We start from the raw sequence: 24,462 nt of genomic DNA, 5'->3' as shown, positions 1-24,462 counted from the left end.
GTGCACATGACATAGAAGAGGAGGTGATGGATGACCCAGTTGTTGACCCAGATTGGCATCCATTGGGGGAAGAGGGTGCTGCTTCCAATAGCTCAGATGAGGAGCATCCACAGCAGACATCGACATCGCAACAGCTGTTATCTGGCAGGCCCGGAGCACTCCAAAGACAGGTTCCAAACATCAAAAGAGTTGCTGGACAGCTTGTCCAGAGAGTCAAAAGATCACAGCGTGCTAGGCCGCAAAATGTCTGCCAAAGTAGGAAGAGTGCAGTGTGGCACTTTTTTGAACAAAATCCTCATGATCAGGCCAAGGTTATCTGTAAGAAGTGCGCAAAGACCTTTAGCCGAGGGAAAAATCTGAAAAATTTGAATACCAGTTGCATGCTTAGACATTTAACCAGCATGCACTTGCAAGCGTGGACACAACACCAAACCTCAAGTGCCACATGTGCAACTGATCAAAACGAAGGTAGTCAGCAACGCTACATTGTTTCCCCCACTGTAAGCCCACCGGTTAGCACAGCAGCAAATGTTGAGGTGTCGTTGCAAGGCCACAGCAGTCAGGGAATCCCACTGTTATATCAACGAAAGACTGATTCTAGGCCATCAGAAAGAACTACTCCATCACCATCATCAACCCTCTCTCAGTCCGCCCTGTCCACCGCTACTTCCACCATATGCAGCTCTCAAGTCCAGCTCACCCTCCCAGACACTATGAGTAGGTCAAGAAAGTACTCAGTCTCTCATCCGCGTACACTGGGTTTGAACGCCCACATTGCCAAACTAATCTCGTTTGAGATGATGCCCTTTCGGTTGGTGGAAAGCACAGCTTTCCGCGAACTCATGGCCTATGCAGTACCACGCTATGACCTACCCAGTCGCCACTTCTTCTCTCGCAAAGCCATCCCAGCCCTCCACCATCATATGAAAGACCGCATTGTCCATGCACTCAAGCAGTCAGTGAGCGGAAAGGTGCACCTCACAACTGATGCATGGTCCAGTCGGCATGGCCAGGGCCGTTACGTGTCCATCACTGCGCACTGGGTTAATGTGGTGGATGCAGGGTCCACAGGGGACAGCGGTGGTGGGACAGTGCTGCCTAGCCCACGGTATAGGAAACAGTTGGCTGTAGGCGTTTGACCCTCCTCCTCCTCCTCCTCCTCCAGAAGCGAAAGCTCGTCCACAGAGCGCAGTCGTGCGAGCACTCCATCTGCAGCTGCCACTGTTGCACACGATGTGTCCCCCTATCGAGCAGCTAGTGGAAAGCGTCAGCAGGCTGTGTTGCAGATGATGTGTTTGGGCAACAGACACACCGCCGAGGTGCTGGCCGAGTACTTGAAGCGACAAACTGAGTCATGGCTGGGCAGTGTACATCTTGAGGCAGGCAAGGTAGTTAGTGATAACGGCCGTAATTTTGTGGCAGCCATAGCCCTTTCAAAACTCAGCCATATACCTTGCTTGGCTCACACCTTGAACCTGGTGGTGCAGTGCTTCCTCAAAAATTATCCGGAGTTAACAGCCCTGCTCCAGAAGGTGCGAAGACTGTGCGCGCACATCCGCCGGTCGCCTGTACACTCCGTTCGTATGCAGAAGCTGCAGCGATTGCTCCACCTTCCCAACCACCGCCTCATTATCGACATTGCAACAAGGTGGAACTCCACCCTGCACATGGTGGAGCGGCTGTGCGAGCAGAGGCAGGCCATAATGCATTTGTGGGAGGATACACGGCCAGGCACTTTGAGAGCAGACATGGAGTTGACAGGTGTGCAGTGGTCGAAGCTGAAAGACCTCTGTAAAGTCCTTCAGTGTTTTGAGGAATGCACACGGCTGGTAAGCGCAGACGACGCCATCCTAAGCATGAGCATCCCACTTATGCGTCTGCTCATGCAAACTTTGACGCACCTTAAGGAGCAGGCGTCTGCAGCCAATGTTGATGAGGAGGAAGAGGAGGAGGGAATCCTTGATGACATTCAGCCATTGTCTGCTCAGGGACCTCTCCTGGACGAGGTGGAGGAAGAAGAGGAGGAGGAGGATGATGGGGATGATTACTTAGGGGAGGAGGATGCATCTTGTGGGGCAAGTGAAAATGTTGGCGTGGCAAGGTCTGGTACAGGGTTTGTGCGTGACTGGAGGGATGTGGATTTGCCAGAAAGTGCTCCTCCAACCAGCACTCGCAGTGCATCATTGACACCGGGAACATTGGCCCACATGTCAGATTATGCCTTGCAGATCCTAAAAAGGGACCCACGCATTGCCAAAATGATGAACGATGACGACTACTGGTTGGCCAGCATCCTGGATCCACGCTATAAAGGCAAATTACAAAACATCATGCCACAGGAGAACCTTGACCTAATATTGGCTAATAAACAAGCAACTCTGGTAAATCGGTTGCTTGAGGCATTCCCAGCACACAGCAGCGGTGATGGTTCTCACACGAGCCGTACGGGTCGGGGGCAGCTTGGCAGAGGTGTTCGTGGTGCACACAGCAGAAGTGGCGTTGGAGACAGGGGTTTCATGACAATGTTGTGGACTGATTTTTCAAATACCGCTCACACAACTGGTAATACTGCATCGATGGAAAGTGACAGGAGACAGCAGTTGTCAACTATGGTTACAAACTACTTTTCCTCCCATATCGATGTTCTCCCACACAGGTCATTCCCCTTTGACTATTGGGCCGCTAAACTGGACACCTGGCCTGAATTGGCCCAATATGCCTTACAGGAGCTCGCTTGCCCAGCTGCAAGTGTGCTATCGGAAAGAGTCTTCAGTGCAGCTGGATCAATCCTGACAGAAAAAAGGACCCGTCTGTCAACCCAAAATGTTGATGATATAACCTTCATTAAAAAGAAACATGCATGGGTTTCCAAGGATTTTGTCCCACCTTCCCCTGATGACACATAGGGTGACAGAAAAATGGCTTGCTTTGGTCCACCTCTTCCTGGGACTTCACCTATTTCACCTTTTGCATCAGCTGAATGTCCAACATCAACATATGCCACTTTCTAAAACTCCCTAACTGTGCTGCCTCCCCCCCCCATGGCCGGGGTCACCACCTAGCGCACGACCCCGTGCGAGTGCCGTTGCCCTGGACAGGTGGGTAGGCCGACTATTGGGTGCGGGCACTGGCACAGGGTCCCTCATAGTGCAATCAAGTGTCTCTGACGGTGGTGGTGCACACCCGCCGTCAGACACACCGCTGTACTATGAGGGGCCCAGTGCCAGTACCGACGCCCACGAGTGGGCCCCCCTTGCTTGGGCAGGGCCCCAGCATTTGCAATCTTTACCTCTCCCTGCTCCTCCGCTGTGTAGTCTGGGCCGTCAAATCCATACTGTGCCTGACACCGTCTGAGCCTGCCTCCTGATGTATAGACATATATTTTGAATGTGTACGCTATCCATACATGTTATCCGGGGATACGGTACCCTTTCTAACCTTTGTGCAATCACGTGCAATCCATACTGGGCCTAACACCGTCTGAGCCTGCCTCCTGATGTATAGACATATTTTGAATGTGTACGCTATCCATACATGTTATCCGGGGATACGGTACCCTTTCTAACCTTTGTGCAATCACGTGCAATCCATACTGGGCGTGAGAACGGCTGGCGAGCTGTTAAGCAAGCTACAGCACCTGTGGTTTGCACACGTAAGTTTTTCATTTTTTCAGGAATGACGGTTAGGCCCAATTCCGGAACTGCGGTTGACCTGCACTTACTGGGAAATCATTGTTCGCGGGTAATAATTGTAATCAGTGATCCCCATCACTAACGTTGTTCAGCGGGTTATCTGCACCGGTAAGCGACAAACGCTGGCCTTTTCAGTGTAGCGCACATGCAGCCACGGACATGTAAGGGCATGACACACCAGTTATTGGCCAATCTCATGTGCCAGAGCCTCACGTGTCCCTCTAGTAAGCCGGACTCGGACCGCGGGGCATGACGGAGTCTCGTTCATTAACGGAATTAAGCTTGCAATGTGTGCATCCGTTCTGTAGCTGGCATGGTTGAGGTTTCCCAGGTGGAGTCGAATTTAACCGTAGGCTCCACTCCTGGTGGTGCCCTTCTGGACATTCCTTTAAGGTTCAGCTTTGCAACCATACTGCCCACGTAAAACAAACACTTTGCCTTCATGAACGCTGTTTGGAGGGTCATGACTCGTGGGAATAACGCCGCCCAATCAGTTAACCTGCTAGAGAGATTGTTCGTTGCTCCCAAGCATGGCATCACACTCCCTAGGAAGAAGGTAATGCCACTGTGGCGACCGTACTCCTGGGGGCGACACAAGTGCACTGATGCCCAGCCACTGCTCGATGAATCTGCTGGTACATTGACCCAGACCACTACATTCCCCTCGCACGCTACACGGCCTGAATCTGACCCTGATGAAACTCAGGTTACCCTTCCCATATACAGTTCCATCTTACACGGTGACAAAGAGGAAGCTGCAGATGAAAGTGCAGGTTCGGCCCACCCGCCATCAGACACACCACCGTACTATCAGGGGACCTGTGCCAGTGCCGTCGCCAACGAGTGGCCCCCCCCCTGCTTGCTCAGGATCACAGCACTTGCAAAGTTGAAATACTGTGCAGTGAGATGGAAGATGGGGACGACGAGGAGTCCAGACAAGTACAGGGATTCCCTAGCGAGGAGACTTATTTGATTGTTTTCAATGTTGGGACAGCAATTTTTGGGGAGCACTATACTCTGGAGAATGATAGATGGGGCCCACCATACACTGGAACATTCCAAAGGTGGACATCAGACACTGGAGCAGCATTTACAGGGCCCATTATACACTAGAGCATTAGAAATGGGGCCCATTATGTTTGGAGCATTATTTGGGCCCATAAGACAGTGGAGCTTCATCCATGGGGACCAACATATACTGTAGCATTATGTGGAGCTCATCATATACTGTTTCAAACATTATATGGGACCAATGATTCTGTATGGAGAAATAGATGGGCCTCGTCATGAGATGTAAAAGTGAAGTATTTTTCATTGTACTATACCGCTATTTCTCTGCCGTATCGGAGCATGATGAGTTGTGGTATGTGTTAAAGGGGCGCTCTTTCGCCCAGGGCACATGAAAACCTGGCGCCAGCCCTCCCCCCCACAAATTTAGCCAAATAACCCCCATTTTTCAGTGCGTAACTTGTATTATGAAGTTAATTAAGGTTGACAAGCTTAAGTAAGAAGAATTGATGCTTTTGGCATTCAAATGGGCACTGTTGGTGTGTTTCCTGTCCTCCTCTCACTGCCGACTTTTATTCCCCATTGACTTACATTGGGTTTCGTGTTTCGGGACGACCCCGACTTTTCCCTATAATCGGACGATCTTGCTCTACCCGACTTTTGGAAAAGTCGGGTTTCACGAAACGAAACACGACCCTAAAAAACCAAAAGTCGCTCAACTCTAGTTAATACCACAAAAGAATCCTCCCCGGGATAATCTGGCTAGTGCATAAAAAGTGCATTATTGGCTCTTTAATTAAATTAGCAGCTACCAAAAAAATAGGCCAGAACTGACCTCCAAACCAGATTAGAAAACAAATTTGCAAAATTAGAGTTAGCAAATCAAATGTCCACCTTTCTTTAACTCTCTAAACAAATCCAGGAAACAAAGCTCCAACTAGATGCTATACTCACCACTAGGACAGACAGAGCCCTGACTTGGACTAAAGCCACTTTTTATAAATATGCCAACAAACCCATTAGAATGCAATAACGCGTGAATGAATCATTTAATACTATTTTATCCATAAAAGACTCTACAGGTAAGGTGTCGGCGCATCCGGACACCATCTATAAAATATTTCGTAACTACTATCAGAATCTATACTCCACTCCGCAGTCACCTCCACCTCAACTCCTGCAAAATTTTTTGCACGATCTTCAACTACCCAAAATTTCAGAATCGATGGCCCAGCAACTTCACTCAGATATCTCTGCAGAGGAAATAACTTTGACAATTACAAAAAAGGAAAGACCTGATGGTCTTATGGCCGCATATTATAAAAAATTTAATGAGATCCTAACACCTCATATCAAAAGTTTTTGTGATGCTTTTCTACATGGCTCACAAATGCCCACAGAATTCTTTGTCACCCATATTACTGTAATACCCAAACCCAAAAGAGACCACCTCTTCACTATAATAATAATAATAATAATAATAATAATAATAATAAATTTTATTTCTATAGCGCCAACATATTCCGCAGCACTTTACATTTCAGAGGTGACTTCTACAGACAATAGACATTACAGCATAACAATAATCACATAGATCATAACAAATACCAAGACGAATGAGGGCCCTGCTCGCAAGCTTACAGTCTATGAGGAAAGAGGTAGACAAGAAAGGTGGGTGGTAACAATTGCCCTGATTGTATGGACCAGCCATACACTAAGAATTATAGACCCATCTCCCTATTAAACATAGATTTAAAAATTTTCACAGCAATTATTACCAACAGACTAAATGATTTACTGCCTGCCCTTATCCATCGAGACCATGTAGGATTTATACCAACGAGACAGGCCCCGGATTACATCCGACGTAACCTCAATGCCATTCACACGGCAAACTTACGCAAGGAACAGCTATTACTCCTAGCCTTAGACATTGAAAAGGCCTTTGACTCGTTATCATGGACATATTTATTTACGGTCCTTTCTAAATTTGGTTTTACCCCCAAACTCATTTCGTGCCTTAAACTATTATATGATCATCCCACAGCATATTTAAAACTCCCAACAACATGCCCCACACCTATAATTATTCAATGTGGCACTATGCAGGGCTGCCCGCTCTCCCCGACCCTTTTTGCATTAGCTATGGAACCCTTGGTTGAGGCCATTAGGACTAATCCGAACATATTAGGACTGGCAAATTTGGGCAATCAAAACAAAGTTAGTCTTTTCGTGGATGACCTCCTTCTAACTATTACCAACCCCCACACTACTCTCCCTAATTTATTCTTGTTGTTCCATGAATTTGAAGACATTTCGGGACTTAAAATCAATATTGAAAAATCTGAAGCTCTTTTTATGAACACCCCAAAAGACATAGAAGACGATATCATCTCCCAATTCAAATTTACGAAAAGCGAACATTACTTAACTTATTTAGGAGTTAATTTAACAATAGGTCGACCCTCTTTAAGTGGAATTATGCGCCACTTATTCAGAGCCTCCAAAATGATCTGACTAGATGGTCCTCATTGAATTTATCCTGGCTGGGTAGACTACACACAATAAAAATGGTTTCTTTACCTTGATTTTTATACCTTTTTCGATCCTTACCAATAGCAATACCAGCCTGGACATTTTCCAAATTACACTCTGCTATTACTAGATTCATATGGCAAGTAAAGAAAGCTAGAATTTCACTAAAGTAATGTTTTTCCATAAAAAGACTAGGGGGTATATCACTTCCAAATTTTGCTCTTTATTTTAAATCCGCCCAAATAGCACAATTGACAAATATCTGTTCCCAAAACAATAAACCAAGATGGGTCCACTTAGAGTCACATCTCATAAAACCATTCTCATTACCTGGCCTGATGTGGCCCACAGAGAAAATTTCAAAAGGTATCATTTTAACGACTCCCTTTACAGCCCATTCTCTTATTCTTTGGAGGAAAGCTAGCTTTAAATATAAGCTACAATCTGAACCTTCCCCTTTGACCTCCATTGTGTGCAACCCGATGTTCTTACTGGGCCTCAACCCAAACATGTTCGCATGGTGGATCACTATATCAAAACATTTGTGCTTTCCATTTAATATTTTGCTAGATAGACTGGAATTTATTCGAAAATATGAACCCTCAGTTAGAGAGATCATGTGTATAAACCAGGTCTTCCAGTTTGCCAATAGTCTTCTCCCAAACAAAAAACCCCTACGCGTGTCTAGTTTTGAGCAAAAATGCATTAGTGATCCAATGAAAAAAGGAGCTATATCTTTAATATACTCAATTGTTAACCCACCTCACGATGAGAAAAAAATTTAAATTTATGATACAATGGGAGGAGGAGATGGGATTTGATTTGCCACTAGAGGATTGGAGATCTTCTTGTGATACGTTGTCCCAGGGAAGCCACCAATCATCCCTTGTGGATAGAGTTCAGCGACTTTGGTCGGATCGGGTTTCATGAAACAAAATTTGTTTCAGATGAAACTGGTCCAACTAGGGCAAAAAAAGTCAGAGTTTCATCCAAAACCCGACCCCAATGCAAGTCAATGGGGAATAAGTCGGCATTGAGTGGATGAAACTCTGACTTTTTTTGCCCTAGTCGGACCAGTTTCATCTGAAACAAATTTTGTTTCATGAAACCCGATCCGACCAAAGTCGCTCAACTCTACTTGTGGAGACTTCACTGAAGGTTCTCCACAGGACATATCTCGTTCCAACTAAACTTCACAGTTTATACCCAAATATCTCAGCTCTGTGTTATCGGGGCTGTGGTCTATCGGGGGATATGAAGCACATCTGGTGGACTTGTCCAGCGGTCTCAGACCGCTGGCATAGAGTGAAATTCATAGTAGATCAATTGACAGCCAGGAAAATTCCTCTAAAACCTCAGTTTTTTCTCCTTGGGACAAAACACATGTCTCTTCCTAGAGGTCTCCATAGATTGGTAAACTTTCTTTTCATGGCTACCAAAATTCATATAGCAGCAAAATGGAAATCCCCAACATAATCGTTATTACTTGTTAAAGAAAGGAGGAACAATATTATGCTCTATGAACGCATTGAAGCTACTAGAAACGACATGTGGGATCAGTTCTTTAAGATTTGGGGGCCATGGATGGATTTGGAATCAAATACACAAATGGACCAGATCTTGGGCATATCACCGTAACATCTCCAGACTGTGGAGGTGGAGAGTCGGATCTAGACTTAGAACTACAGTATACTGTATAAACATTATGTTTGTCCTTGGTTCATGGTGCAGTTGAGATCGGACTGAAACAACCATTAAAACTAGGCTATCGAAAAAATACTAAAGTTACTATAATGTACACTGTGGACTTAATGTTCCCTTTCCCTACTGTTTTATCCTCCTTGTTGTAATTGTCTTGTCTTTCCCTCTATAGGTTATATGTTTGTCATGATAAGTTAAAAATACCCTGCGAGGGAATATGTTTCTAAGTATACTGTTTTCTAAAGTTATAAATTTCAATAAAACCATTTTGAAATTAATAAACATCTGGTTGACCATAGACGTGAACATCAAAGATTAGTCCAGCAAGATTATTAGGACTACCGATTACAGAGGTTTAAATAAGACATAGGTCCTTCATGTTCACCCTTTCTACACCAGTTATACTTTCTCTATTGCTAGATTATCTATAACATACTATGCCATTTGTTGTGAAAAAAACATCTAACCCTTACAGTGGGTTCAGAAAGTATTCAGACCCCTTTAAATTTTTCACTGTTTCATTGCAGTCATTTGGTAAATTCTAAAAAGTTCTTTTTTTCTGATTAATGTACACTCTGCACCCCATCTTGACTGAAAAAAAACAGAAATGTAGAAATTTTTGCTAATTTATTAAAAAAGAAAAACTGATATATCACATTATCATAAGTATTCAGACCCTTTGCTCAGTATTGAGTAGAAGCACCTTTTGAGCTAGTACAGCCGTGACTCTTCTTGGGAATAATGCAACAAGTTTTTCACACCTGGATTTGGGGATCCTCTGCCATTCTTCCTTGCAGATCCTCTCCAGTTCTGTCAGGTGGGATGGTGAACGTTGGTGGACAGCCATTTTCAGGTCTCTCCAGAGATGCTCAAATGGGTTTGGGTCAGGGCTGGCTCTGGCTGGGCCAGTAAAGAATGGTCACAGAGTTGTTCTGAAGTTACTCTTTTGTTATTTTAGCTGTGTGCTTAGGGTCATTGTCTTGTTGGAAGGTGAACCTTCGGCCAAGTCTGAGATCCAGAGCACTCTGGAAGGGGTTTTCATCCAGGATATCTCTGTACTTGGCCACATTCATGTTTCCTTCAAATGCAACCAGTCATCTTGTCCCTGCATCTGAAAAACACCCCCATAGCATGATGCTGCCACCACCATGTTTCACTGTTGGGATTGTATTGGGCAGGTGATGAGCAGTGGCTGGTTTTCTCCACACATGCTGCTTAGAATTATCACCAAAAAGGTCTATTTTCATCTCATCAGACCAGAGAATCTTATTTAGCATAGTCTGGGAGTCCTTCATGTGTTTTTTTTAGCAAACTCTATATGGGCTTTCATATGTCTGGCACTGAGGAGAAGCTTCCATGGGGTCAATCTGCCATAAAGGCCCGACTGGTGGAGGGCTGCAGTGATAGTTGACTTTGTGGAACTTTCTCCCATCTCCCTACTGCATCTCTGGAGTTCAGCCACCGTGATCTTGGGGTTCTTTTTTACCTCTCTCACCAAGGCTCTTCTCTCATGATTGCTCAGTTTAGCTGGACAGCCAGGTCTAGGAAGACTTCTGGTGGTCCCAAACTTCTTCCATTTAAGGATTATGGAGGTCATTGTGCTCTTAGGAACTTTGAGTACTGCAGAAATTCTTTTGTAACCTTGGCCAGATCTGTGCCTTGCCACAATTCTGTCTCTGAGCTCCTTGGCCAGTTCCTTTGACCTCATGATTCTCATTTGGTCTGACATGCACTGTGAGCTGTGAGGTCTTATATAGACAGGTGTGTGCCTTTACAAATCAAGTCCTATCTGTTTAATTAAACACAGCTGGACTCCAATGAAGGAGTAGAACCATCTCAAGGAGGATCACAAGGAAATGGACAGCATGTGACTTAAATATGAGTGTCTGAGCAAAGGGTCTGAATACTTATGTCCAGGGCTGTGGAGTCGGAGTCGTGGAGTCGGAGTCGGTATAAAATGGACCGACTCGGACTCCTAAAATATATAATAAATTGGGTACAGTAATTCAATGCAGAATGTGCTGAATATTTTTTCATAGGAATTTGGGAAAGTTATGAAATGTCCTATAAATGGCTGTTCTATTCCTGATCTAAGGCTACATTCACACACAGCGTTTTTGCTGGATATGTTTTTCTGAGGATATGTTTTTCAGCTGCAAAAGCAGATCAGATTTTTAAAAAACTGCATCACCTGAAAGGTTTTTGAGCTCATAATGTTTTCAATAGCAAAAGCAGATTAGAAATCTGCTCCATCCATTTTTCCATATCTGTCTGTCCATATCTTATCTGTACCAAAAACAATGAAAGCCGGATAGCACACAGACTAACACTCCTTTTTTTTAGCACCAGTCAGGTACACCTCATAGCTGCCCAAAAGGACGCCCAGGACAGGCATTGCTCGTCTTCAGTAACACATCAACATCAATTGATAGTTGGAATAAATAGAATGCATTCACCACATCTTCTTAAGGTGCAGGCTTTATTTTCAAGTGTAGGGGTGTGCAGTATGAGGTTCTGCAGCAGCTGAGGTGTCAGTGGTGAACTCTAGCTCCTCCTCTACAGACAAGGGTACAACACAGACAAGTAAACATATTCAGAAAGAAGGAAGGCACTTATCTCAGAAGAATTGCTAGAGTGGACCGGATAACAAGATTAAGGTAATTACTTCTTAAAGCATATTTAAACTTTCAATAAATTGTGCATAAATCAATAGTCCAGTATACTGTATGTTGAATGTTCTCTCTGTACGCTTGATGCTTGTTTGTTTTTTCTTTGAGCTCATATACGTTTGGGAAGCTAGCTTTTATACAATATACATACAATATACAGAGAAAATACAGCAACAGGATTGATGAGGACTTGTATAGGTTTAGAAGCCAAAACATCAAGTTATTAGCACTGTTATCAGTTTCTTTGTTCCTGGAGTATGATACACAACAAACTTGCTCCCTCCCTCCTCCCCTCTTCATAGACTGTGAAGCATTTAGTGAGCTGTACCCTAATAAGAAAAGCCTTGGAAATTCAAAGTAAAGCTATCTAATAATATATTTTACAAACTTTATATTTGTCATCTGTACTATTGATTTATGCAAAGTTTGTATTATTTCTATCTAAAATTATACAGTGGGGAAAGTATGTATTTGATACACTGTCGATTCCCACCTACAAAGAATGGAGAGTTCTGAAATTTTTAATCATAGGTACACTTCAACTGAGAGAAACAGAATCTACAGGAAATGTCTGACCTCTGTAATTGCAAACAAAGGTTTCTGTACCATATATTAAGTTCTGTTTTTCTATTGTATCAAATACGTATTTCATTTAATATAATGCATATTATTTAAATCATACAATGTGATTTTCTGGATTTTTTTAGTCTGTCTCTCACAGGTGAAGTGTACAATTGTACACCTCTCCATTCTTTGTAGGTGGGAAAACATGCAAAATTGTCAGTGTATCAAATTCGTATTTTCCCCACTGTACATGGTTCCCTGTTCTTGCTGGAATTATAATATACATTATTTTATTTTATAGGACAGAATTATTTTGAGAGTGAATTTATATGATTACAAAATGTCTACGAAGCTCCCCATGAAGTCAGCTGTATTTGAGCATTTCACAGTGACTCAAGATGAAAAATATTTTGCGTGTCAATGTATGACAAGTGACTCAGAGGAAAACAAATGCTGTGATGCCAAAATCAGTGCATTCTCAGGCAGTGATAAAAATGCTCCTACAAGAGCTTCCAATCTAAAAAGACATTTACAACGCTTCCACCCAGAAGTTTTCAAAGCTGTGACTGAGAAAGATAACAGCAGCACCAAGAAACCCGCGCCCAGCACTTCCTGCCAGGCAAATGAGGAGGAAAGAGCATCTCAAACATCATTAACAAGATATTTTGTAAGTGACAAAGTTACTGTAACAATGACAGCAGATATGTTTAAAAGACAGCTCGTACAGCTTGTTGTGAAGGACCGTGTACCATTATCACTATTTGCACGACCAGCTTTTACAGCTCTTAATGGAGAAATGGCCGCAAACTTGGTGTTTCTCTGGAAAGAGAAAGTATTAGAAAATTAGTGATTGAAGAAGCCCTTAAACAAAAGGAAGATCTTAAAAAGACTCAAAAGACGCTTCATGTTTCTTAAAATGGATGCCTGCACACATCACAGAGTGAACTATTTTGCCATCAATGTTCGATATGTTTGTGACAAAGAAATTGTTACCAAGACATTGGCAGTAAAAGATACTAAAGCTCATCACAGCAGCCAGTTTCTCCAGGCCTTAGTGGAAAAAGTCCTGCAAGATTACGAACTCAAAAAAGAACAGGTTCTTGCTATTGTAACGGACAATGCTTCAAACATGATAAGTACAATTAAACTGATGAATGAGAGTAATGAACAACAGCTAGAAGAAAATTTAGGATTCAGTATGTTTGAGATGGAAGGCCACAGTGCTGTTCATGTAACTGAGGAACAAACAGATATTACAACAGAAGAACAGCAAAATTATACTTTAGAAATAGAGGATCTTGTTGAAGCTACTTCAAAACACTTTCCTATTCATCACATGCGTTGTGTTGTGCACACGCTGCAGCTGGCAATAAGAGATAGTCTGCAAGAGGGACATGCTGGAAATCTGATTGGAAAAGTGAGGAAATTGGCTATTGCCGCCAGAACCCCTAAAATTGATTCCATCTTGAAGAGACGTGCTGGGAAAGGGGCAATTGTCGATCAAGCCACTCGGTGGGGCAGCACTTATTTAATAATTAAGCGATTGCTTGAACTAAAACAGTTTCTTACAGATATGGCGAACCCTCAGGTAACCCTAAATGAAGGTCAATGGACACAGGTGGCTGAATTGAAGGAATTGCTTAACCACCCATTTACCGTGACTAAAAAATTACAAGCTGAGGATTTAACTCCTGGCATTTTCATAAGGGAGTGGAAGAACTTGCTATTTTGCTTGTCCCAAAGAGGTGGTTTAATTGCAGATGGCATTTCTGCTTCAATGAAACGGAGACACAGCTATTGGAAAATAAAATTTTTCTGGCAGCTGTTTATGTGGACCCAAGTCATCATATACTGCTTGATGATCAACAGCTTAGTAAAGGAAAAGAAGCTCTGACTGAGGTAGCAGTTAGGATGAGTGGCCTACAGGAGGACTGCCAGGTGCAAGAGGACTTGGGTCCTGACAGTGCTACTGCTGCCATATCTTCATCCTCATCAGATGAGGAGTTTGACTTTGACAAGTATTTGGATGACATGGAGCAGGCAAAGCGTTGCCGCAAGGAAAAAGATTTCACTCCGTCTCCTCTAGCAAGCAGATTAACCATATTTCAGCAAAATGTTTCACTTGCTCTCAAAGAAATAGAAAAATTCAACCGTTCATCAAAACTGACTGTGCATGAGGCAATTCCTTTATACCCGGAAATTGTTAGAGATGCTGCCCATGTGGTTACGACTTTGCCTCCAACCCAAGTTAGTGTAGAGAGGTTGTTCTCTGGCCTTAAAATTATTAGGTCAGATGTGAGGTCATCTATGAAGGAGGATCTGATGGAGGCAATTCTATTTCTTAGGACAAATTCATAGACTGCACAAATGTTATTTAGTATGTTTTTGTTGAATACTGTTTTTTGCCACTTACATAGTTTATTACACAGTGTTATATATGTAAACGATATTACATAGTGTATTAGATATTTACAATTAATTACAGCTTTTTGTGTTCTAAAGTTGTATTCCAATAAATATATATTATGTTCAATCTAAATGTCTTGATTATTGTATCATAAAAATGATTAAGAGTCTGATGTTCAAATTGTACTATAATAAATTTTTCACTTGAATATAAGCAATATATGTGGGAATCGGAGTCGTGGAGTCAGAGTCTGTGTAAGGGAAATTGAGGAGTCGGAGTCGCAGGTTTGGCTTACCGACTCCACAGCCCTGCTTATGACCATGTGATATCAGTTTTTCTTTTTTAATAAATTTGCAAAAATTTCAACATTTATGTTTTTTTCTGTCAAGATGGGGTGCAGAGTGTACATTAATGAGAAAAAAAATGAACTTTTTCAAATTTACCAAATGGCTGCAGTGAAACAAGGAGTGAAAAATTTAAAGGGGTCTGAATACTTTCCGTACCCACTCTATATAAATACTGATATACTATCTACCATTACTACCTCTAGTAGGAAATACCACAGTCTGACTGCTCTAACCGTATTGAATCATTTCCTCTTTACCTGCTGGAACCACTTTTCCTCCACATGTAATGAATGTCCCCTGGTCCTGAGTAAGAACCTTAGAAGGAATAAATCATGTGCCGTCCTTTGTATTGACCACACATGTATTTATGCAAATACATAAGATTCCTTCTTTTTTTACTAAGCTAAAAAAGTCCAACTTTTCCAACCTCTCATTATAGTAGGGGCCTTCCATCCCTAATCTGCCTGATTTTGAACTGACTCTACCTTCCCAATATCCTTTTTAAAATGTGGAGGCCAAAACTGGATTCCATATTGACAAGGGACCTCATAAGAGATTTATTTATTTATTTGAGGGGTAATAATAAGAGATGGGAGGACACCTGGATGTTCGGGTCTGGCGGGTTCGGCTGAACAGTTACATTAAGTTCGGGTACCAGAACAGTACCCGGACTCGAACCTGGACCCCATTCACGTGTTTGTCATGCTGTCCTTGTGCTCGACAGCGCAGCAAACACGGCTCCTGATTAGCGGTAAAATGATCACCACCGGTCACAGAGACACAGTTCCCACACTGTCAAAAGCAGCTGTGATCGGAGATATAAACTTTACCTCCGGTCACCGGTGTCAGCTGATGGAACTACAGCTCCCATCATCCGACGCCTGCTGCTGTTTATAACATTGAGATTAGGAGCGGCTGATGGGAGTGTTCAACTGGGGGCTGGTATTCTCAGGCTATAAGGGGTCATCAATATTTCCCCCCAGCCAAAAAATAGCAGCCCGCAGCCACCCATAAAAGGCGCATCTAATAGATCTATTGCACGGCTCTTCCCACTTGCCCTGTAGCGGTGGCAAGTGGGGTTCATATTTGTGGGGTTGATGTCACCTTTGATTTGTCCGGTGACATCAAGACCATGGATTACTAATTCAGAGGTGTCTATAAGACACCTATCCATTACTAATCCTATAGTTGTATGGCAAATAAAGACACAGCCAGAATAAAGTCCTTTATTTGAAATAAAACAAAACACACTTTTCCATTTTTTTAATAATAACAAACAGTTATACTCATCTAGCGCCCATTCCATTGAAGTAAACGTCTCCTGTAAAAAAAAACAAAAATAAAAAACAACAATATACCATACCTGTCCAAAATTCTGTCCCACGCTGTAATCCATATCTGGGGGATGAACAGTTTTCAACCTGGACGGTGCCAAGATGCGACCATGCTGGCTGAGAACCACTGATGAATGAACTGCGCAGCATCAGTGACTAGCGGTGACATCATCGAGGTTACTGCCGGTCACTAAGGCTGGGCCATTGTGCCATCAAATAGATGCACCTTTTCTGGGTGGCTGCGGACTGCTATTTTTAGGCAAAGGGGGGCAATATCCATGGACCCTAAGCAGCCTGAGAATACCAGCCCCCAGCTGTCTGCTTTAGCTTGGCTGGTTGTCAAAAATGGGAGGGATCCCACACCGTTTTTTTTTAATTATTTATTTAAATAAATAAAAAAATTGAAGTGGGGACCCCTCTGTTCCCTGATAACCAGCCTTGCTGAAGCTGACAGCTGAGGGTTGCATCCCCCAGCTATGAGTTTTGTCTTGTTGGCTTTGTTTGTTTGTTTTATTAATTTTTTATTTTAATTTACAGAGCAGGTGCCGACTGATGAATACTCCCATCAGCAGGTGTTGGCTGATGGGAGCAGTAGTGCCATGAGCTGACACCAATGACTGGAGGTATACTTTATACCTCTGATGACATCTGCCGGCTCACGCTTTGATGATTTTACCACCAATCATAAGCAGTGTTCGTTACACTGTCATGCACATGACAGCGAGACAAAAACCCGGTGTTCGGGGGAAGAACCCGAACAGTAACAAGGACTTCCTGGTGAAGTCCATGGTCAGTATCCGTGCCCGAACAGTGGATGTTCGGTAAGGAAGTCGAACTTTACTTTTCGGGTTCGCCTATCTCTAGTAGTAATACATTTAGATTACCTAATTTTCTCTCAATATTTTTATACACCCTTAAAGCTTGATTGCTTTTGCAGCTGCCACCTGATATTGAGCACTACTGTGTAGTTTACTTGTAACCAGAATACCCAATTCCTCTCCTTAGATGTTCTAGGTGTCATTTAACAAGTGGATTTCACTAAATATGTGGAGGTACCTAAATATAGCCCCATAACTTAAATAGCAAAATCCCTTTTTCATACACCCAAAATGTCCATGAAGGAAAAAGCTGGCTATCTTGTGCCACTTATTGGAGTTAGCTACTGTAAGATTCTTGGACTAGTCAAAGACAACTATAACCAGGCCAACTTTTTAAAAGTAAACACAGCAGCATTTCAGAGAACAACATCCTTAGCTGCAAAAGGTCTAATTCATGTTGCCCATGGTTCGGCAAGCAGAGGCTCCAAAAATGTTCCCTTTTAAAAAGATTATGGATCTTTGATAAACCAAAGCCTTCTCCAATAGGAAAAGAAACCCATCTGGAGACAGCTATTTAGGATTCTTGTCCCTTGTCAGTGCACAGCCTGGTACTTACTGGTTGGCTGGGTGAGACGCCTTTGGTGAGGTCTAGGAGGCCATCTGACATTGAAAGTCTTATAGTTCGGGCAATGATCTTTAAGAAAAAAATTTGCAAATTAGCACTACTCCAGGAGTATTCTGATACCCAGTGACCTTGGACCCTGAAAAGAATCCAAAAGCAGCTATTAGTTGGGGTACTTTGCTTTTGGAGAAGACTCTAACTTGGCAAATATACTGTATATAGCCATGTTGGCTCATTATATTTTAGACACTAACTTATAAGGTTGGACTACAGAGACAATTTTCTTCCTGATCTTTTATTTTCCCTGTAGCTAATCTTCAAGGAGTTCATTTTGAGAAGGGTTTCTCCTGTTAGGATAGCCCTTTAAGGAGTTGGTATACTTAATGGAAGATTTTCCACCTGTCCCTTATGCATGAGCACAATCTAATCTCTACTGTCACTTAAGACGTGAACTTCCGAATTCTGTCCCTTCATAAAATGTTTTTTTGTGTTCTTTAAAATTATAGCATATGAGTCATAAGATTCTGGCTTGTTCCAGGGATATATACTTGCCAGTTCTTCAACGACACTCTGGTATATGAAGCAAAAGCACTGGTCAATGTAATCTTACTCCCAAGTGAGATCATTGTCAATCCAATCCAGAAGACTTTGACTTCACAGGACACTTCGAAGTTGGTGCTGGAATGTTGTGTACCATTCGATGGTGAAGAATACAACGTATCCTGGACTTATGATAATATAACACTGGGTGTACAGCCAGGTGAGTATACAACATTACCAGTCCATTAATTTGAGGTTAGTGAGTCTCAGCTGGCAAAAAATCCATTCTACAAGTAAAGTGGTGTATGTAGGAAGAACATCTCTGTCGGTGATGTACAAGGTGTTGTTCTTCATCTTCAGTATGGTTATCTGTAGTGACCTCTTGTTAAAGTTTGGCAAGTCTCCTATTCCAATAATGAAATAGAGCATCATCTCCCTCATCCAAACAGTAGCTCTTTAACCCCTTACCTACAATTGACGTAATATTCCGTCCATGTGACCATGGACCTAATTACCATGGACGGAATATTACGTCATCGCGATCAGCGGCGCCCACGTGGTGAGCGCCGCTGATCGCGGCCGAGTGTCAGCTAATTATCATAGCTGACACCCGGCACAATGTGTCAGGGGCGGTCACGGACCGCCCCCGACACGTTAACCCCTTGCACACCGCGATCAAACACGATCGCGGTGTACCAGGGGTTAAAGGGAAGCATCGGCAGGAAGGGGGCTCCCTCCGTGCTTCCCTGAGCCCCCCACGGCAGCGCAATGTGCAGCGCTGCTGCGGGGGACTCCTTTCCTGCAGGTCCCCGGATCCAATATGGCGACGGGGACCTCCGGGGGCCTGCAGGAAGCTGGCTTCCTCAGAGCCTGCAAAGCGCAGGCATGAGGAAGCCTGTGCAGTGCCTGTGACAGATCGCTGATCTGTCACAGTGATCTGTGACGTGACAGATCAGCGATCTGTCACAGGACAGTGATGTCCCCCATGGGACATTGTAATAAAGTAAAAAAAAATATAAAAAAAAAGTGTAAAAATAATTTAAAAAAAAATCGCCAAATAAATTAAAAAAAAAAAAAAATATTCCCCAATAAATTCATTTTTTGGAAAAAAAAAAAAAAAAACAATAAAAGTACACATATTTGGTATCGCCGCGTCCGTAACGACCCGCCCTATAAAACTGTCCCAATAGTTAACCCCTTAAGCGAACCCCTTAAAAAATAAAAATAAAAAACGAAGCAAAAAATAATGATTTATTATCATACCGCCGAACAAAAAGTGCAATAACGCGCGATCAAAAAGACGCATATAAATATCCATGGTACCGCTGAAAACGTCATCTTGTCCTGCAAAAAATGAGCCACCAAACAGCATCATCAGCGAAAAAATAAAAAAGTTATAGCTCGCAGAATAAAGTGATGCAAAAATAATTATTTTTTATATAAAATTGTTTTCATTGCATAAAAGCGCCAAAACATAAAAAAACGACCTAAATGAGATATCGCTGTAACCGTACTGACCCGAAGAATAAAACCGCCTTATAAATTTTACCGCACCCGGAACGGCGTAAACGCACCACCCAAAAGAAATTCATGAAACGCTGGTTTTTGTAAATTCTGCGTCCCAAAAAACGAAATAAAAAGCGATCAAAAAATGTCACATGCCCGAACATGATACCAATAAAAGCGTCAACTCGTCCCGCAAAAAATAAGACCTCACATGACTCGGTGGGTCAAAATATGGAAAAATTATAGCTCTCAATATGTGGTGATGCAAAAACTATTTTTACAATAAAAAGCGTCTTTTAGCGTGCGACAGCTGTCAAACATAAAAACCGCCATAAATAGTAAATCAAACCCCCCGTTATCACCTCCTTAGTTAGGGAAAAATAATAAAATTAAAAAAATGGATTTATTTCCATTTTCCCATTAGGGTTAGGGCTAGGGTTAGGGCTAGGGCTAGGGTTAGGGTTAGGGCTAGGGTTAGGGCTAGGGCTAGAATTGGGGGTTTCCACTATTTGCGCACATCAGGTGCTCTCCAAATGCAACATGGCATCTGATCTCAATTCCAGCCAATTCTGCGTTGAAAAAGTCAAATGGTGCTCCTTCCCTTCCAAGCCCTGCCATGCACCCAAACAGTGTTTTACCCACTCATATGGGGTATCAGCCTAATCAGGACAATTTGCAAAACAACTTTTGGGGTCCTATTTCTCCTGTTGCCCTTAGGAAAATAAAAATTTTGGGGCAAAAATATCATTTTTGTGGAAAAAAATTTTTTTGTTATTTTCACGCCTGGGCGTTATAAACTTCTGTGAAGCACTTGGGGGTTCAAAGTTCTCACCACACATCTAGATAAGTTCCTTGGGGGGTCTAGTTTCCAAAATGGGGTCATTTGTGGGGGGTTTCCACTGTTTTGGTACATCAGGGGCTTTCCAAACGCGACATGGTGTCTGATCTCAATTCCAGCCAAAAAAGTCAAATGGCGCTGCTTGCCTTCCGAGCTCTGCCATGTGCCCAAATAGTCATTTACACCCACATATGGGGTATCAGTGTACTCAGGACAAATTGCACAATAACTTTTAGGGTCCTGTTACCCTTGGGAAAATAAAAATTGGGGGTGAAAAGATCATTTTGTGGAAAAAATATGATTTTTTTAATTGTACCGCTGTGCATTATAAACTTCTGTGAAGCCCTTGTGGGTTCAAAGTTCTCACCACATATCTATATAAGTTCCTTAGGGGGTCTAGTTTCAAAAATGGGGTCACTTGTGGGGGGTTTCCACTGTTTAGGTACATCAGGGGCTCTCCAAACGCGACATGGCGTCTGATCAGAATTCCAGCCAATTTTGCATTGAAAAAGTCAAACGGCGCTCCTTCCTTTCTGAGCTCTGCCATGCGCCGAAACAGTGGTTCCCCCCCACATATCAGGTATCAGCGTGCTCAGGACAAATTGCACAATAATTTTTGCAGTCCAATTTCTCCTGTTACACTTGGTAAAATAAAAAAAATTGAACCTGAAGTAATTTTTTTTGTGAAAAAAAGTTAAATGTTAATTTTTTTTAAATATTCAAAAAATTCCTGTGACGCACCTGAAGGGTTAATAAACTCCTTGAATGTGGTTTTAAGCACCTTAAGGGGTGCAGTTTTTAAAATGGTGTCACTTTTGGGTATTTTCTATCATATAGACCCCTCAAAGTGGCTTCAAATGTGATGTGGTCCGTAAAAATAAAATGGTGTTGCAAAAATGAGAGATCGCTGGTCAGCTTTTAACCCTTATATCTTGCTAACAAATAAAAATTTTGGTTCCAAAATTGTGCTGATGTAAAGTAAACATGTGGCAAATGTTACTTATTAACTTTTTTGTGTGCCATATCTCTGTGATTTAAGGGCATAAAAATTCAAAGTTGGAAAATTGCGGAATTTTCAAAATTTTCGCCAAATTTCCGTTTTTCTCATAAATAAACGCAAGTTATATGAATGAAATTTTACCACTAACATGAAGTACAATATGTCACGAGAAAACAGTGTCAGAATCACCGGGATCCACGGAAGCGTTTCAGAGTTATGACCTCATAAAGGGACAGTGGTCAGAATTGTAAAAATTGGCCCGGGAGTTAACGTGCAAACTACCCTTGGTAGTGAAGGGGTTAAGAGACCATTTGTCATTCCCCAAAATTTTTTAGAGTTACAGGTAATACTGAGTTTCTACTGGATTTTGTTATGGCGTACACACCAAATAATTGTCAATAGCTTGATGTAGATATTTATTTTACTTGCTTACTGTATATAGCATCAATAATATCCACCGTGCTATAAAAAAATAATCATTGCTGTCCCCATTGGGGCTCTCGGTCTAAATTCCCTATCAGTATGTTTTTGGATTGTGGGAGGAAACCAGAGAACCCAGAGGAAACCAATGCAACCTCTTTGAAGATGTTCTCCTTGGTAGTATTTGACCCCTGCACTGAAATGTGACAGTACTAACCACTAAGCCTTCTTACTACCCATGTATCAATGGAATATCCTAGAAATCCACTCCTGATCACAGGGTATCAAAGCCAAGAATTCACGTACAAGGCGTAGGCAGGAAGAATAGTTGGTGGCCAATCTCTCCTACATACAGTTTTTTAAGGAGACCCTAAAAGCCTAAGTCATGGATAGTTGGTGATGTCACCATCATTGACTGTGCTTAATAAATCTAAAAAGATGGCGAGAACCTCAAAATGGAAATGTAATATAATGTAAAGTCAATAAATGTATGGATATTTAGAATTCCTACTAATCAGTCATTAATCAAGAAAGCAATTAGGTGTAAAAAAGAAAAAAAAAAGTTTTTGACTTTAGGTCTAAACCCCAAAAATATTTCCAACAAACGTGTGTTATTAATGGGCATCAGATATGTATGATAACAACTTTTATCTCCACAGGTAATAGAACGGACTTGAGATGTTACTCGTTGTTTCCCCCACATCCAACTAATGACACTAACTACACCTGTACATTTACAAATAAAGCTGGACAGAAAAAAGAGTCCACTATCCCAGTGACTATAATCAAAGGTATGTACCCTGGATCATGGGAAAGGTAGAACGGGTGCTGTAGTGAGAGGTGATCCCCACCAGATGGGACAATAACGTTTCTTATCTTGAGAGTCACATACAGCTTTGAAAGATCATTGGGAGCTACAGTATATGTGGAGAAATCGTTGAAATCCCCTTTGTACCTCTTTGAAGGTTATAACCCGTCGAATATCCCTTATTACTTAATAATATTTCAAATGCCCCTTTATAAAGTGATAATGCCCCGTGTGACGTCTTAGAAAGTAATAATGGCCTGAGCCCCGCTATAAAGTACTTGTGCCCTTTTATGAAATAGTAATGCCAAGTGTCCTCATATAAAGTAATAATCGCCCAAGAGACCCATTATAAGGGGAGTACCTCTCAAAAACTAATAATGCCACAAGTGCCTTCTTTGAAATTAATATTGCCCTGAATGCCCCCTTATGAGTAATAATGCCCTTATGTCCCAACTTAAAAAGTAGAAGTGACCTGAGTGCCGCTTATAAAGTAATAACACCCATTTAAAAGTGGTAATCATTGAGCAGACAGCCGCAAGCCACATATGAAGGGTCCATTGGCCACATGTGATTCTGGAGCCACAGTTTGGGTACTCTGACATAAAGGAACCTTTATTGCATGGTAGCTAAGACCTTTCCTATGACCAAGGCCTTTCTTCAAAGAAAGGCATGACAGTCCTGAAGAACATCTAGGACAGATGAACTATCCCTTTCTTTTAAAACAAATGTGACTACAGATCTTCTCAGCCCCATAAATCTTGGTGGTAACAGGCAACAACTTGGCTTGATTCTTTTTCTGCAATTTTTCTCCCTTTCATCTATTCCAAAGTTAAGTTTATGGGTTAGATTACTAAAGCGAAAGAAACAGACGAAAAACTGTGGCATATTATAACTGGGTCTGGTGAAGGTGTTACATATAGGCCTAGAAGCTTCCCATTTTCTTGAGTAAATTTACTGTAAAATTTTGAAATGTAAAAGTTTTTTTATTCTTTAGCACAAGACAAATTTTGCAGTATTGATATGAATTATGGGGTGACCTGGAATATTACAAAAGCTGGCATGTCCGCTACTGCAACCTGCCCTTCTGGGAAATTTGGATATCTGACCCGGGATTGTACAGCAGATGGAGTGTGGCTGATGGTACAGGACAATTGCATAAACCAGATCTTGCAGATGGCTTTAAATAATGTTCAGGTACCAAAATCATCATTACCTTACACACCAGAACATATGGAAAAACAATGTTACTAACTTTTGTAAAAATTTTACAGATATTTGGTTTGGAAAATGTATTTTCAAAACCCTCTGAGGGATTTCTGAGTTAATAGTCAGGGTCAATGAGAAGGTCAGCTACGAGAATCTCCAAAGTGAAAGACTGGCCATACACAAAACATCTGTCACCTAGAAATCGCTCCTCACTCTTCCATAAACATATGCGCTCAACTCTTGTGTCTTCAATGGGGGAAGAGAAGAAAACCTTTACCAGACACTTCTGAAAACAAAAGGATTGGGCATTAAACTTCCAGCTCTCCAATCCTTCTCGCCCCCCATAGCTTCTGTTGGAAGACCTCCATACACATGAGATGGTCGGTTAATCCTGCACGGCGGGTTCGGCTGACTATCATCTAATATGTATAAGGGCACTAACCATTA

At 42.2% G+C, this 24,462-nt stretch overlaps 1 protein-coding gene across 3 annotated transcripts in view; it reads left to right on the top strand.

The window, feature by feature from the left end:
* LOC141098610 (adhesion G-protein coupled receptor F3-like) overlaps positions 1–24,462 on the top strand; it is a 130,529-nt gene that overhangs the window by 78,352 nt on the left and 27,715 nt on the right. For all 3 annotated transcript variants that reach the window (XM_073586572.1, XM_073586573.1, XM_073586571.1), the window contains 3 exons: positions 18,236–18,457; positions 22,661–22,792; positions 23,804–24,003. In XM_073586572.1, coding sequence (XP_073442673.1) covers positions 18,236–18,457; positions 22,661–22,792; positions 23,804–24,003 — 554 coding nt within the window. The remainder of the gene's footprint in view (positions 1–18,235; positions 18,458–22,660; positions 22,793–23,803; positions 24,004–24,462) is intronic.

The sequence above is a fragment of the Dendrobates tinctorius genome, unplaced genomic scaffold, assembly GCF_039654945.1.
Source record: "Dendrobates tinctorius isolate UK_male_01 unplaced genomic scaffold, ASM3965494v1 ptg000093l, whole genome shotgun sequence".
Taxonomy (NCBI): Eukaryota; Metazoa; Chordata; class Amphibia; order Anura; family Dendrobatidae; genus Dendrobates; species Dendrobates tinctorius.
Note: the sequence above shows the minus strand (reverse complement) of the source record. Positions and strands in the feature narration are given on the sequence as shown.